Source organism: Pogoniulus pusillus, chromosome 4, assembly GCF_015220805.1.
Source record: "Pogoniulus pusillus isolate bPogPus1 chromosome 4, bPogPus1.pri, whole genome shotgun sequence".
Taxonomy (NCBI): domain Eukaryota; kingdom Metazoa; phylum Chordata; class Aves; order Piciformes; family Lybiidae; genus Pogoniulus; species Pogoniulus pusillus.
This window is the reverse complement of record NC_087267.1, coordinates 1,424,229-1,437,458: the sequence shown is the minus strand read 5'-3', so window position 1 is coordinate 1,437,458 and position 13,230 is coordinate 1,424,229. Positions and strand designations below refer to the sequence as shown.

The following is a 13,230-nucleotide window of genomic DNA, read 5'->3' as shown; positions in this document are numbered from 1 at the left end:
GGAAAATCACCCAGACTAGACTCAGCTGAGCTGGAAATCGAATGAAGCTTTATACTTACAGCTTAGTGCAATATACAAGTAGATATTTGCAATCTCTACAGCTAAAGACAGAACTAGACAAGTTAAAAAGGAATACAGAAACACAGCAGCCCTCCCAGAAACCAGAGTCCCCAGGAGGGGCTCCCAACCACCCTTCCACCTTCTCCCCATCCCTCTACCTTACCCCAGACTTTGCCTTGTGTTCCAGGTGAGTTTTGAGGGTTGGCCAGGGGTGTTAGGAAGCAGAAAGATTAGTCAGGCAGCAAGTTAGAGAGAGAGAAGTTCACGCAGCCCCATGAGACAGAGAGCAACTCCCTTATCTATATTTATGTTCTTGTTCTTAGCCATCTCAGCAAGCCTATGAGTGCAGCAGCCATCACTATTGTTTCATTTTCACAGCCTAGCATCCAATCCCTCTCAGTAAAATATCCCAGCTAGGCTCAACCTAGCACAGTTTGTTACTGAAACAACTTTGCAGAGAAAGGGTAAGGTTTGCTTTGCTCCTAAGGAGATACCCTCACAGAAAAGCCCCAACACGCTGCTGTTTCTTGAGTACCTTGTGATGTTTCTCTCATCAATGCAGGAGTGGAAGTGAGGAAAATCCTGTTTTCCATTTTTAGACCACAGTTCTCTGTTTGACAGTGCATGCCATTGAATTTGACAGGACTTAGGAAACTCTTTTTATCTTGCCTTACTCAGGGAGAAGTTCGAAAAGCAGACAGCAGCGTTTCCAGTGCCTGTGGATGCACTCACTACACCTGTGGTAATTGTTTTCCTTGATGTTTTGGTTTGGTTTGCAGTAAAATGGCTGTGCAAAGACAGCTGAAACAGGAGCAGAATAAGTCTCTCAAGCATCCTTTCACAGCCTTTCATCTTTATATTATGGGTATCTACCCAGTTTGTGGTTATGCACTCTTTTCTGACCGTGATGCTTTGCTAACCTGTCCATCTGCTGCCTGCTTTGGTGGGGTGTAGGAGTGTCATAGAACTGCCCATTCTTTAGAGTCTGGTGCAGTCTGTGTGCTGAGAGGAGGCAGCAGGTTGTGACCCTTAGCTAAGTGTGAGAGTGTGAGTGCTACTAGCCCAGCCTCAAGCACAAACGAGACAGTTCTCTCCCATGAGAGCAACAGACCTGACCAGTCAGCATGAGGGTAGGTATGCAGTCTTAAGCCTGGACCTCTGCTCCCTTCTCCCACTCAGCTACATCATGCAGACTAGAATTCACCTGTGCTGTGCACAGATGCACTCGAGGTACGCTGCAGTCCTGACTGCAGCCCAGACTAAACTGACTCCATGAGCAAAGTGTGCCCTGAGCATTTACAGTCCCACAGGTATGTGCACGCAGTAGCTGAATCGACAGAAAGGCTACACTCTGTGATGAGCTGAGTAATTCATAGTGTATTTAGCCCCATGGTAGGTGCTAGAACTCTTTAAAAACAAGGACAAGAGATATTGGAAGGTATCTGAGGACTACCTTGAAGGACAACTTCCCTAGTTGAAACACTAACCATGTTAGGCAATTTTGCGTGCCGTGGCATTTCCTTAAGCTGAATTATCCTTCCTCCCTCCCTCGTTTCCTAACTGAAACCAAAACCCACTCAAGTCTAAACGTTTGGATACTTTGGCAGAGCACAGACCTTCACCCTGCTTTTCTCTTCACAGTGATTCTGTGTCATTTGCTTGGCATTCCTTTTCCCTCCTCCAGTAACACTTCTTTCTCTTGGTGTTAGAGAAGGATGAGGTGTGCATCTTCCAAGAGGTCACAGTGCTGAGCCCTGGGCAGTCAGTGATCCAGTACTTAGATGGCAACCTTTGTTACACTGTGCAGTGTTTAGAAGAAAAAGATCAGAACACAGGATTCAATGCCATGAGCTTTACAACCATGAACTGCTCCCAGCAGTGTGAAGCTGTGAGTATTCCTCTATGTGTCCTTCAATCTGTGAGCACAACTACTTGAGGAGAAAAGCCAAAGTGAAGACTTTTGCTGGTCTTCTTTTCTCAGCAAGAACAGGAGAATTTTATGGTGATTATGTGCATTTTTGTGTCTTCAGGGTTATTTTGAGAATTGGTAGCAGCATAGAATTAGAGAGTCATAGAACTGTCAGGGCTGGAAGGCACCTCAAGGATCATCCAGCTCCAACCCCCCTGCCATGGGCAGGGACACCTCACATTAGATCAGGTTGCTCACAGCCACATCCAGCCTGGCCTTAAATACCTGTAGGGATCCAGGTTTCCACCACCTGTTCCAGTGTCTCAGAACCCTCATGCTGAAGAACTTCTTCCTAACATCCAGTCTGAATATCCCCACTTCTAGCTTTGCTCTAGCCCGCTCTGTCCTATCACTACCTGACACCCTAAAAAATCCCACCCTAGCTTTCCTGTAGGCTCCCCCAGATACTGGAAGGCCACAAAGAAGTCCTTCTTGGAGCCTTCTCCTCTCCAGACTGAACAGCCCCAACTCTCTCAGTCTGTCCTCATAGCAATGCAGCTCCAGCCCTCTGATCATCCTCGTGGCCTTTTTCTGGACACACTCCAGCATGTCCAGGTACATACTGAACAGTCCCAACTCTCTCAGTCTGTGTCTACAGTGGAGCAGCTCCAGCCCTCTGATCATCCTTGTGGCCCTTCTCTGCACACAGTCCAGCACATTCAGCCCCTTCTTGTAACAGGGGCTCCAGAAGTAGATGCATACATAAAGACATCCACCCACCCACCCATCCATTCAAATACTTTCTCTCTTTTTACTTTTACTTTCAGAAACCAATGAATTTTCATTTGTTGTATTAAAAATTAATATTTGTTGGGTTTGAGTTGGTTTTGTTTTTGCTTTCCCTTCTTTCCAGCATCAAATCTATATTCCTTCCTTCAGTCACCATACTTGTTGTGGTACCTGCCAAAACTTGTCATGCTCTTTCCATACTGAAAATGGAACACAGATTCTGTATGAGGTAAGTGCCTCTAGACAGAGACAGAAAACAACTCTTTAATGGTACAAAGCATGTGCCTGACTCATGCTGGAAGTCTTCCTTCATACCTCTCTACTGCTGGCTATGCACTTAGGGACTATATATGATAGCCAAAAAGTGTGTTTATTTCAAGACCTGCCATTTCACACTAGGTGAATGCCTTATTTAATTGTATTGGTTGTAGTATTTTCTACAAAGATAGGTGAATGGCATCATTTACTTAAGGCTGGATATGCTCAAAGTACAGGGTAGGGTTCCAGTTGAAACTCTTAAGTGATTGAGATGCATTGGGAGCTTTAGAGTCAGAACTCCTGTCTCTCCCTCCTCGCGAGGTCATTCTTCTCATTCTGGTTGCTCTAGGAAGTGTGGAATCAACGTGCTGGGGCTCAACATTCTGATGGTGTGTGCCAGCAGCCACATGAAAGGAAATTTAGATGTGGCCATGACTTGGTTCACGCTTCCTGCTGCTTTTATAGCAAACCAAAATGAACTAGTTAGCCTTTCTCTGTCATGGAGCCTTTTCCTTCTGCACCAGGATACCTATGCAGAGCAGAGCAGCACGCTGCAGGGCAGAATCATGCTTCCAGGGAGGAGTAGCCACTAGTACTTAGAGGATGGTCTTCACTTTTGCTGCCTATGTGTGGTCTGCAATAAATGTTTCACTCAGTAGGTACTACAGCATGAGGGCACCGCTTTTACAGCCATCTAGAGTTGGAGAACAAACTGAAAGGTTTTGTCTTTCCTGACAATGGTTTTATTTTATACACTCAGGAAGGAAGCACCTGGAGCTCCAACTGCACCAACTACAAGTGTGCAAAGACTGCTGCAGGAGCTATTATACTGGGATCAAGTGTTATCTGCCCCCCTTTTAATGACACTGAGTGTACAAAGGTTTGTACTTTGGGTGAGGTAAGTGACAATAACTGGAGTTTGCCTTACACTTGACAATGCACACATGCCTCACAGCCTCGCTTTGAACAAGTGGTAAGTAAAATCACGTCAGCCAGCAATTTAGTCTCGTTTTCTATGCTCCTGTTTGGTTTCAGTCTGACAAAGTATCTGTGAGGAGTTAGGAAAGTTTGCTTGGGGTCTTAAAGATGATTGCTTTTAAAATATTGTGGAATTGGAATTGTGTTTGGCACAGTGCTCCATAAAGTCCTGCTTCAGTTTGGAGCGGTGCTTTGCCAGGTTTGTAGTATAGGTACGTTAAATAAATGGCATCAAGCAAAGCAGAAATGCTCCTTATGGAGTGGAATATATATATATTTATGGAGTGGAATATATAATAGAGAGTGGACTATATAAAGGATTTCTTACATGATGCAGAGTTTAGGAAGTGAATAGAAGTACTCTCACAGAGAGAGTGATTTGCCATTGGGCATTGCACTAGAACTGTGGGCTCATGTTTGTTGCTTGCACCCTTTCTGACAGGTTCTGACAGCCTCTCTCCCCCTCTCATGCTCTCTTTGAATTTTTAAAGGGCGTTTTCTTCACTTACCCTCTGTCTAACAAGCAACTTGGATGGATATCAGTAACAACGAATATAATGGGGAAAAAGAGTTGAGCACAGCAATGACTCTGAAATTCTGCAGCTATTGTTCTCTTTCAAAATGTATATGCTGACACAGACATATTTAAGCCTGTAAAGAGCTACTTATTAGGTGCTAATGATCAGTAGCATATACTCAGTATAAATCCTTTTACATCTCCCCAGTTTTTTGAAGTGTCCTATGAGCTGCCCAGGGAGGTGGTGGAGTCACCATCCCTGGAGGTGTTGAAGCAAAGCCTGGCTGAGGCACTTAGTGCCATGGTCTAGTTGACTGGATAGGGCTGGGGGATGAGTTGGACTGGATGATCTTGGTGGTCTCTTCCAACCTGGTTGATTGTATGATTCTATGGTATGGAAATAGATGGTGTAAGAAGATGCTTAAAGGAAGCTAGATGAGATCAGATGAGTCCATTTTCAATGTCAAAGGCTGTAAAGAATTTGTAAACAGCAAATCTCCGCCTAATACACACCTATATGATTGTCTTAATTTCAGTGATACTACTTTTTATTAGTTAGGCATCTTTAAAACATAGATGGTCTTGAGATACAGTTGACCTTTGCATTGGGCACAGTCTTTTTTGATGTATTCTCCTCTCATTTTCCTAGAATGGAGGAATTGTGCAGATGTATAACGATGGCTGCTGCAAGACCTGTAAGTGCTGAAGGCTGCAATATGTGCTAGTTTGGCTTTGGTTTTGGAGGGCTTGTTTTTTAACCTCAGTGGCTGGGCCATGAAGAAGAAAAAGCATGCAGTACCTGCACAGATCACGTACAATTGTCATAGTCACCTAACTACTCTCCTTAAAAAAGCCTTGCTTCAGTTGGCTGCTAACGTGGTGATTTTTAACATTGTTGTTCTGGAGTATAACCAAATCTCTCAAAAGACATAACCTGCAGAAGGTAAAAAGTTATACTGACTGAAAGAAAATAGTGGCTAAACTAAACATTCTCTTCATTGATAGGCTAACTAATGCCTATGTGGTTTTCACCCAAAAAAAGACAGGAATTTTCTCCCATAAAATCAATTCCTAGCTTGATGACATCCCCAAACTTACAAATCAATTCTGTGTCACTCATATGTATTTTCTAGGCTTAAAATACAGAAATAGTAAATCTTTTTAAAGTCCCCAGATAAAGAAAATTCAGAGTAGCATTAATATTAGCAACCCCTATATAAAACTGGCTTTTTATTGCCTACTTATATATCCACGTTTTCTGAGTGTCTCATTGTAGAATCATGATGCAAGCTTATATAAAGGGTTATATATAAAAGCTTACATATAAAGCTTTTATCTATAAGAGCTTATCTATAAGGTTATATATAAGCTTATATATAAAGTGCATTGAGGAAAAACTCATTTGCTTTGTAGTTTTGACTAGGGAAAGGTTCTATATGTATATATAAAAGATTATATATATATATGTTATGTATAAGCTTATATATAAAAGTGGATTGAGAACAAACTCATTTGCTTTGTAGTTTTGACTAGGGAAGGTTTTTTTAATATATATAAGCTTATATATAAAAGCTTTTTTTATATATATGTTATATATAAGCTTTATATATGTTATATATAAGCTTATATATAAAAGAGGATTCAGAACAAACTCATTTGCTTTGTAGTTTTGACTAGGGAAGGGTTTTTTAATATATATATAAGCTTATATATAAAAGCTTTTTTATATATATGTTATATATAAGCTTATATATAAAAGAGGATTGAGAACAAACTCATTTGCTTTGTAGTTTTGACTAGGGAAGGGTTTTTTTATATATATATATATAAGCTTATATATAAAAGCTTTTTTATATATATGTTATATATAAGCTTATATATAAAAGAGGATTGAGAACAAACTCATTTGCTTTGCAGTTTTCACTAGAGAAGGTTATATATATAGGGTTATATATGTAAGCTTTTATATATATAAGGTTATATATAAAAGCTTTTATAAATGTATGTTGTATATAAGCTTATATATAAAAGTGGATTGAGAACAAAGTCATTTGCTTTGTAGTCTTGACTAGGGAAGGTTTTATATATATAAGGTTATATATAAAAGCTTTTATATATGTATGTTGTATATAAGCTTATATATGAAAGTGGATTGAGAACAAACTCATTTGCTTTGTAGTTTCGACTACAGAAGGTTTTATATATAAAAGCTTTTATATATATATGTTAAATATAAGCTTATATATAAAAGCTTTTATATATATATGTTGTATATAAGCTTATATATAAAAGTGGATTGATAACAAACTCATTTCACAGTTTTGACTTAGGGAAGGTTTTACTATCAATGTATACAAAAATAAAACATTGCTGTGGCAAACTACTTGTGCAGTGCAACAACTTGGTCAATGCCACAGAAAAAAAATCCTCCCTTTGAATTTTTGGACCTTTTTCTGTGTTGCACATTAGAGTTAAAATGATTTTTGGACCTTTTGGTGTTGAACACTGAAGTGAAAATATTAGTCTTTGGATTTTTAGGGTTTTTTTAGACAAACTTTTGGTTTACTTATTAATTACTAATTACTTAGTTACACTACATAGGAACTTGCAAATCTATAACCATAGCTTGCACAGCTAGTAAATGCAATTCAGAAGTGCAGTGTATTGCAAACAATCTTTTGACAGAAGGGGAAATATTAATATAGGAGGCTCACGTTTCCAACTTATGCAAAGCTTTGAAAACTAACTGCATTGCATCCAAACCACAGAAAACAAAGCCTGTTTTAATTCAAAAGAGTACTTTATTGCATTTTCATTTTTTATTAGAAGCAGCATAGAAAAGCAACACACCAGAATTGTGCTAAAATCTTAACCAATTTATGTTCTTTCTCTGTGAGGAGGAAATTCTTCACCATCAGAGTGGTGTGACTCTGGAATGGGTTGCCCAGGGAGGTGGTTGAGGCCCCCTGGTTTAAGGCCAGGCTGGCTGAGGCTATGGTCAGCCTGATCTAGGGTAGGGTGTCCCTGCCCAAGGCAGAGGGTTGAAACTGGAAGATTCTTGTGGTCCCTTCCAACCCTGACTGATTCTATGATCACAAAATCACAGAATTCCTTAGATTGGAAAAGACTTTCAAGTTCATGGAGTCCAATAATTAGTTTCACACTGACAAGTCCTTGATTTAACCAAATCCCTCAGCACAACATCTAATTGCTATGGTTGGAAAAGACCACCAGCATCATCCAGTTCAACCTTCATTCCAGCATCCTTAATCATGAGTTCTAATGATTTTAATCATGATTCTAATGAGATAAGCTATGTGGGAAAAAAAAATTAACTCACCCACTCCAAAGTTAGGTTGGCTTATGTGACGGTTTGGGTGTTCTCTGCCTCCCCACTCTTTGGAAATCACCCAGACTAGACTCAGTGGCTCTGGAAATACGAATGAAGCTTATATTTACAGCTAGCACAATACACAAGCAGATAGAGTATCTACAGCTATAGACAGAAATAGACAAGTTAAAAGGTAATACAGAAACACAACAGCCCTCCCAGAAACCTGAGCCCCCAGGAGGGGCTCCCAACCACCCTTCCACCTTCTTCCCACCCCTCTCCCTTACCCCAGACTTTGCCTTATGCTTCAAGGAAAGTTTGGAGGGTTGGCCAAGAGGGTTATGGAGCAGAAGGATTAGTCACACAGATAGCAGGTTAGGTTAGAGAGAGACTCAGAGAGAGACTCCCTTATCTATATTTATGTTCTTGCTCTTATCCATCTCAGCAAGCCTATGAGTGCAGCAGCCATCACCACTGTTTCCCTTTCTCAGCCTAGCATCTAATTCTTCTCACCAAAACATTCCAGCTAGCTCCAAACCAGCACATTTCATTTAGAAAATCAGTTTAAAGAATGAATGAATGAATGAATGAATGGCTCCTGGGGCTCTGCTGACCAGGAAGATTTCTACCTGGCCATGTTGTGTGGCCTCAGGAAAGGCATTGTTATACTTCAGAAATCCTCGCTGAGGCAGCTGCTAAAACCCAGCTATAAGCCATACAATTATTTGCTGCTTTCTTTTGGGGTTGGCTTTGTTTTAACTAAAAGCATGTGCCCTGTGATGAAGCAGTTACAAAGAGTACTTATCAAATAGAGCTTGCAACACCTTGGGCTTTTAATGGGAGCAAATAATCTTTCTGAAAGCACTTGATTTGATGCATGCAAAGCCAGTGCACATACTTAATTCTTACCTTGCCATAGACAGACTCATTGCCAAAGTTTGCTCTACAAGGAAGCCTCATTCCAGCTTTGCCTTAACCAGGACCAGTAATCAAGTTTAGGCCATCTTTAGTGAGACTTGAAGCAGCTGAGGTGTTTCTAAATTTGGAAGGCCAATAGGAAAGCTCTGCATCTCTTTGGTAAAAGAGGAAAAAGCAAATGCAGTTGGCAGTGTAAGAATTAATGAAATCTCATTTCTGTGAAAAACTGTTTTTATGTCACGAGAAACTTACATTCCTAATGATTCTGCCAGGTTCTGGATGGGGTCTGTTACCCTTTGCCATTAGTCCAGTAGTGCCTACTGGCAGTATTAATTGTGAACCAGGTATTCTTTTTAATAATATCTTTCCTTTTGTTTTCCTGTTAATAGAGTAAACACTGCTTGATGTACACCTCTGGCTGTCATCACCATTGCCATGTCACTAAGCAGCACCTCAGGCTGGGGACAGAGTGGCTGGAAAGCAGCCAGGAAGAAAGGGACCTGGGGGTACTGATAGATAGCAGCTGAAGATGAGGCAGCAGTGTGCCCAGGTGGCCAAGAAAGCCAATGGCATCCTGGGATGGCTCAGGAGCAGTTTGGCCAGCAGGACAAGGGAGATTATTCTGCCCCTGTGCTCAGCACTGCTCAGGCCACACCTTGAGTACTGTGTCCAGTTCTGGGCTCCTCAATTCAAGAAAGATGAGGTGCTGGAACATGTCTAGAGATGGGTAACAAAGATGGTGAAAGGCCTGGAACACAGCCCTGTGAGGAGAGGCTGAGGGAGCTGGGGTTGTTTAGCCTAGAGAAGAGGAGGCTCAGGGCAGAGCTCATTGCTGTCTGCAGCTACCTGAAGGGAGGTTGTAGCCAGGTGGGGTTGGTCTCTTCTGCCAGGCACCCAGCAACAGAACAAGGGGACACAGTCTCAAGTTGTGTCAGGGGAGGTCTAGGCTGGATGTTATGAGGAAGTTGTTGTCAGAGTGATTGGCATTGGAATGGGCTGCCCAGGGAGGTGGTGGAGTTGCTGTCCCTGGAGGTGTTGAAGCCAAGCCTGGCTGAGGCACTTAGTGCCATGGTCTGGTTGATTGGCTAGGGCTGGGTGCTGGGTTGAACTGGATGAGCTTGGAGGTCTCTTCCAACCTGGCTGATTCTATGATTCTATACAAGCAATAATTCTGCACAGGAACTATTTATTAATATATGAGGGTGGTTTTTTTGCTTGTTTTGTTCTAAAAAAGTATTCAACTATAGCAATGATATTTCAAAGTGTGTACATTTAGGAAAACAAAGCCTAATTATTAAATTTATTTGCAATATTTTCTCTTTTTCAGTAGCAAATCTAGTCCCAACCCTGTGCTGATTCAGTATGCATTTGCTGTATTTTTACCAGGCAAAAAGGAAGAAAGGATCTGCCAGAAAATGACAATCAGGACAACCATAAGGAAAAGTGACTGCATAAGTGCAAGCCCGGTGAGCATGGAAGAGCTGTGTTTGATGCTGGGGCTAGGGCACACCAAATCAAGTCTGTCTACAACTACCTGAAGGGACATTGTAGCCAGGTGGGGGTTGGCCTCTTCTCCCAGGCAACCAGCAACAGAAGAAGGGGACACAGTCTCAAGTTGTGCTGGGGGAGGTCTAGGCTGGATGTTAGAAGGAAGTTGTTGTCAGAGAGAGTGATTGGCATTGGAATGGGCTGCCCAGGGAGGTGGTGGAGTCGCTGTCCCTGGAGGTGTTCAAACAAAGCCTGGCTGAGGCACTTAGTGCCATGGTCTGGTTGACTGGCTAGGGCTGGGTGCTAGGTTGGACTGGATGAGCTTGGAGGTCTCTTCCAACCTGGCTGATTCTATGATTGTAAGTATTAAGAAGTAGGTTAAAGCTGTCAACAAAAAAATTCTCCTGTCTTCTCTAAACAGACTTTTGACACTAGAAATGTTATCCTACTCCTAAGTGGAGTAAATTGTTCTATGGCTGAAAGACTGAGCCCTCCTACCTGGAAAAACATCTGGCTTCAAATGAAAAGTGCACAGCACAATTACTTGTAACTAAGAGAGGCACCACACTCCTCATCACAAAACAACATCCCACTCTAGCAGGGGAGGAGGAATGTTTCCACTCAGCATGTGATGGAAACACTGCTGCATTCCACTTTGAAGACCTTTACCCTCCACGTCTTCTCCTCCACATAGCATGTCCCTCTGTGTCCTACAGTCAGCATTCTATTTATTTATGGGGCTGCTTAAGACATCTTTCCTAGGGCATCCTCTTTCTTAGGGCATCCTCTTTCTTAGGGCATCCTCTTTCTTAGGGCATCCTCTTTCTTAGGGCATCCTCTTTCTTAGGGCATCCTCTTTCTTAGGGCATCCTCTTTCTTAGGGCATCCTCTTTCTTAGGGCATCCTCTTTCTTAGGGCATCCTCTTTCTTAGGGCATCCTCTTTCTTAGGGCATCCTCTTTCTTAGGGCATCCTCTTTCTTAGGGCATCCTCTTTCTTAGGGCATCCTCTTTCTTAGGGCATCCTCTTTCTTAGGGCATCCTCTTTCTTAGGGCATCCTCTTTCTTAAGACATCTCCTTTCTCGGCTTTGCTGCAGTGCCATCTGCAAAATGCAGGGTGTGTCGCAGCAGCAAACGTGTTTCCAAGGTATTACTTAAAGGAGAAGCAAGTGACACAGTATCTCCACACTGCCAAAAAGGCCCCTAGCAAGATTCTGTTGAAGAAACTAAACAATCAGAAAACAAGAGGCAAAATATCATCACAGATTGAAAGTTGAGCTGCTTAATTTTCATGCTGACAGAAGTTCAACAGTGGCATTCCTGAAGTTGAATTGCAGGAGTGTGTGGAGCATTCATCTAGGTTTAGAACCGTAGAATCAACCAGGCTGGAAGAGACCTCCAAGATCATCCAGTCCAAGCTAGCACCCAGCCCTATCCAGTCAACCAGTCCATGGCACTAAGTGCCTCAGCCAGTCTCTTCTAGAACACCCCCAGGGATGGTGACCCCACCACCTGCCTGGGCAGCCCATTCCAATGCCAATCACTTAGTCACAAGCAGAATGGGTGAGACAAGAAAAATCTTTTGCACTGATTAGGGACAGACTTTGCATCGTTTTGCTTTGCAGAATTTCATGTTTTGGCAGTGACCATGAGAAGAACAGGAATTTAGCTACATTATGTTGAAGTTATTGATTTGTACACTGTGGATTCCACAGAATCACAGATCACAGAATTTCTTAGATTGGAAAAGCCCTTCAAGCTCATCGAGTCCGAGCATTAGTTTAACACTGACAAGTCCTTGACCAAACCAAAGCCCTCAGCACAACATTTCATCACTATGAATAGCTATGGTTGGAAAGGAGCACCAGGATCAGCCAGTCCAACCTTCATCCCAGCAGCCTCCATCACCAGACCATAGCCTCAAGCACCACATCCACTCTCCTTTTAAACACCTCCAGGGGTGGTGACTCCACCACCTCCCTGGGCAGCCTGTGCCAGTGCCTGACCACCTGCTCAGGAAAGAACTTCCTCCCAACAGCCAACCTAAACCTCCCCTGACACAACTTAAGGCCATTTCCTCTTGTCCTATCATTAGGGAGAAGAGACCAGCTCCAGCCTCACCACAACCTCCTTTTAGGTAGCTGTAGAGGGCAATAAGGTCCCCTCTCAGCTTCCTCTTCTCCAGGCTAAACAACCCCAGTTCTCCCAGCTGCTCCTCATAGGTGATGTTCTCCATACCTCTCCCCAGCCTCATCTCCCTTCTGTTCTAGTATCCATAGCACAACATTTAGGTTAAAATAGGAACTGACAGTTTAATAATAATTAAAGAAAATAGAAATGTGTCTACACTTAGAACAAATTCCAGAAGATAAAATAGTTAACAACAGAGTCCTTTTAAAGTATAAAAGTAAGGTTTAATCATGGAGAAGTTTGAGATGTATTACCTTTATAATGCATATTGAGACACCTAATTTTGGTTCTTCTCTTGCTCACAGGTAAATGTGGCTTCTTGTGATGGCAAATGCCCCTCTGCAACGATTTTCAATGTCAATATTGACAGCCATTTAAGATTCTGTAAATGCTGTCGAGAAACTGGAACTCGCAATCTGGCTGTGCCACTGCACTGCGCAGGCAATGGCACTCAGGTCACCTACATCATCCAGGAGCCGATAGACTGCTCCTGCCAGTGGAACTGAACACCAAAGAATCACAGAATCATAGAGTCAACCAGGTTGGAAGAGACCTCCAAGCTCAGCCAGTTCAACCTAGCACCCAGCCCTAGCCATTCAACCAGACCATGGCACTAAGTGCCTCATCCAGGCTTGGCTTCAACACCTCCAGGGACAGCGACTCCACCACCTCCCTGGGCAGTCTATTCCAATGCCAATCACTCTCTCTGCCAACAACTTCCTCCTAACATCCAGCCTAGACCTCCCCTGGCACAACTTGAGACTGTGTCCCCTTGTTCTGTTGCTGGTTGTCT

At 42.5% G+C, this 13,230-nt stretch overlaps 1 protein-coding gene across 1 annotated transcript in view; it reads left to right on the top strand.

The window, feature by feature from the left end:
• The window catches only part of OTOGL (otogelin like), a 103,785-nt gene extending 90,820 nt beyond the window's left edge, over window positions 1-12,965 (top strand). Inside the window, 7 exon segments of the mRNA XM_064142863.1 lie at window positions 739-802; window positions 1,770-1,948; window positions 2,883-2,987; window positions 3,777-3,896; window positions 5,161-5,206; window positions 10,147-10,226; window positions 12,743-12,965. Of these exon segments, the coding sequence (XP_063998933.1) occupies window positions 739-802; window positions 1,770-1,948; window positions 2,883-2,987; window positions 3,777-3,896; window positions 5,161-5,206; window positions 10,147-10,226; window positions 12,743-12,943 (795 nt within the window). The 3' untranslated portion in view covers window positions 12,944-12,965.
• The last annotated feature ends 265 nt before the right edge of the window (window positions 12,966-13,230 follow it).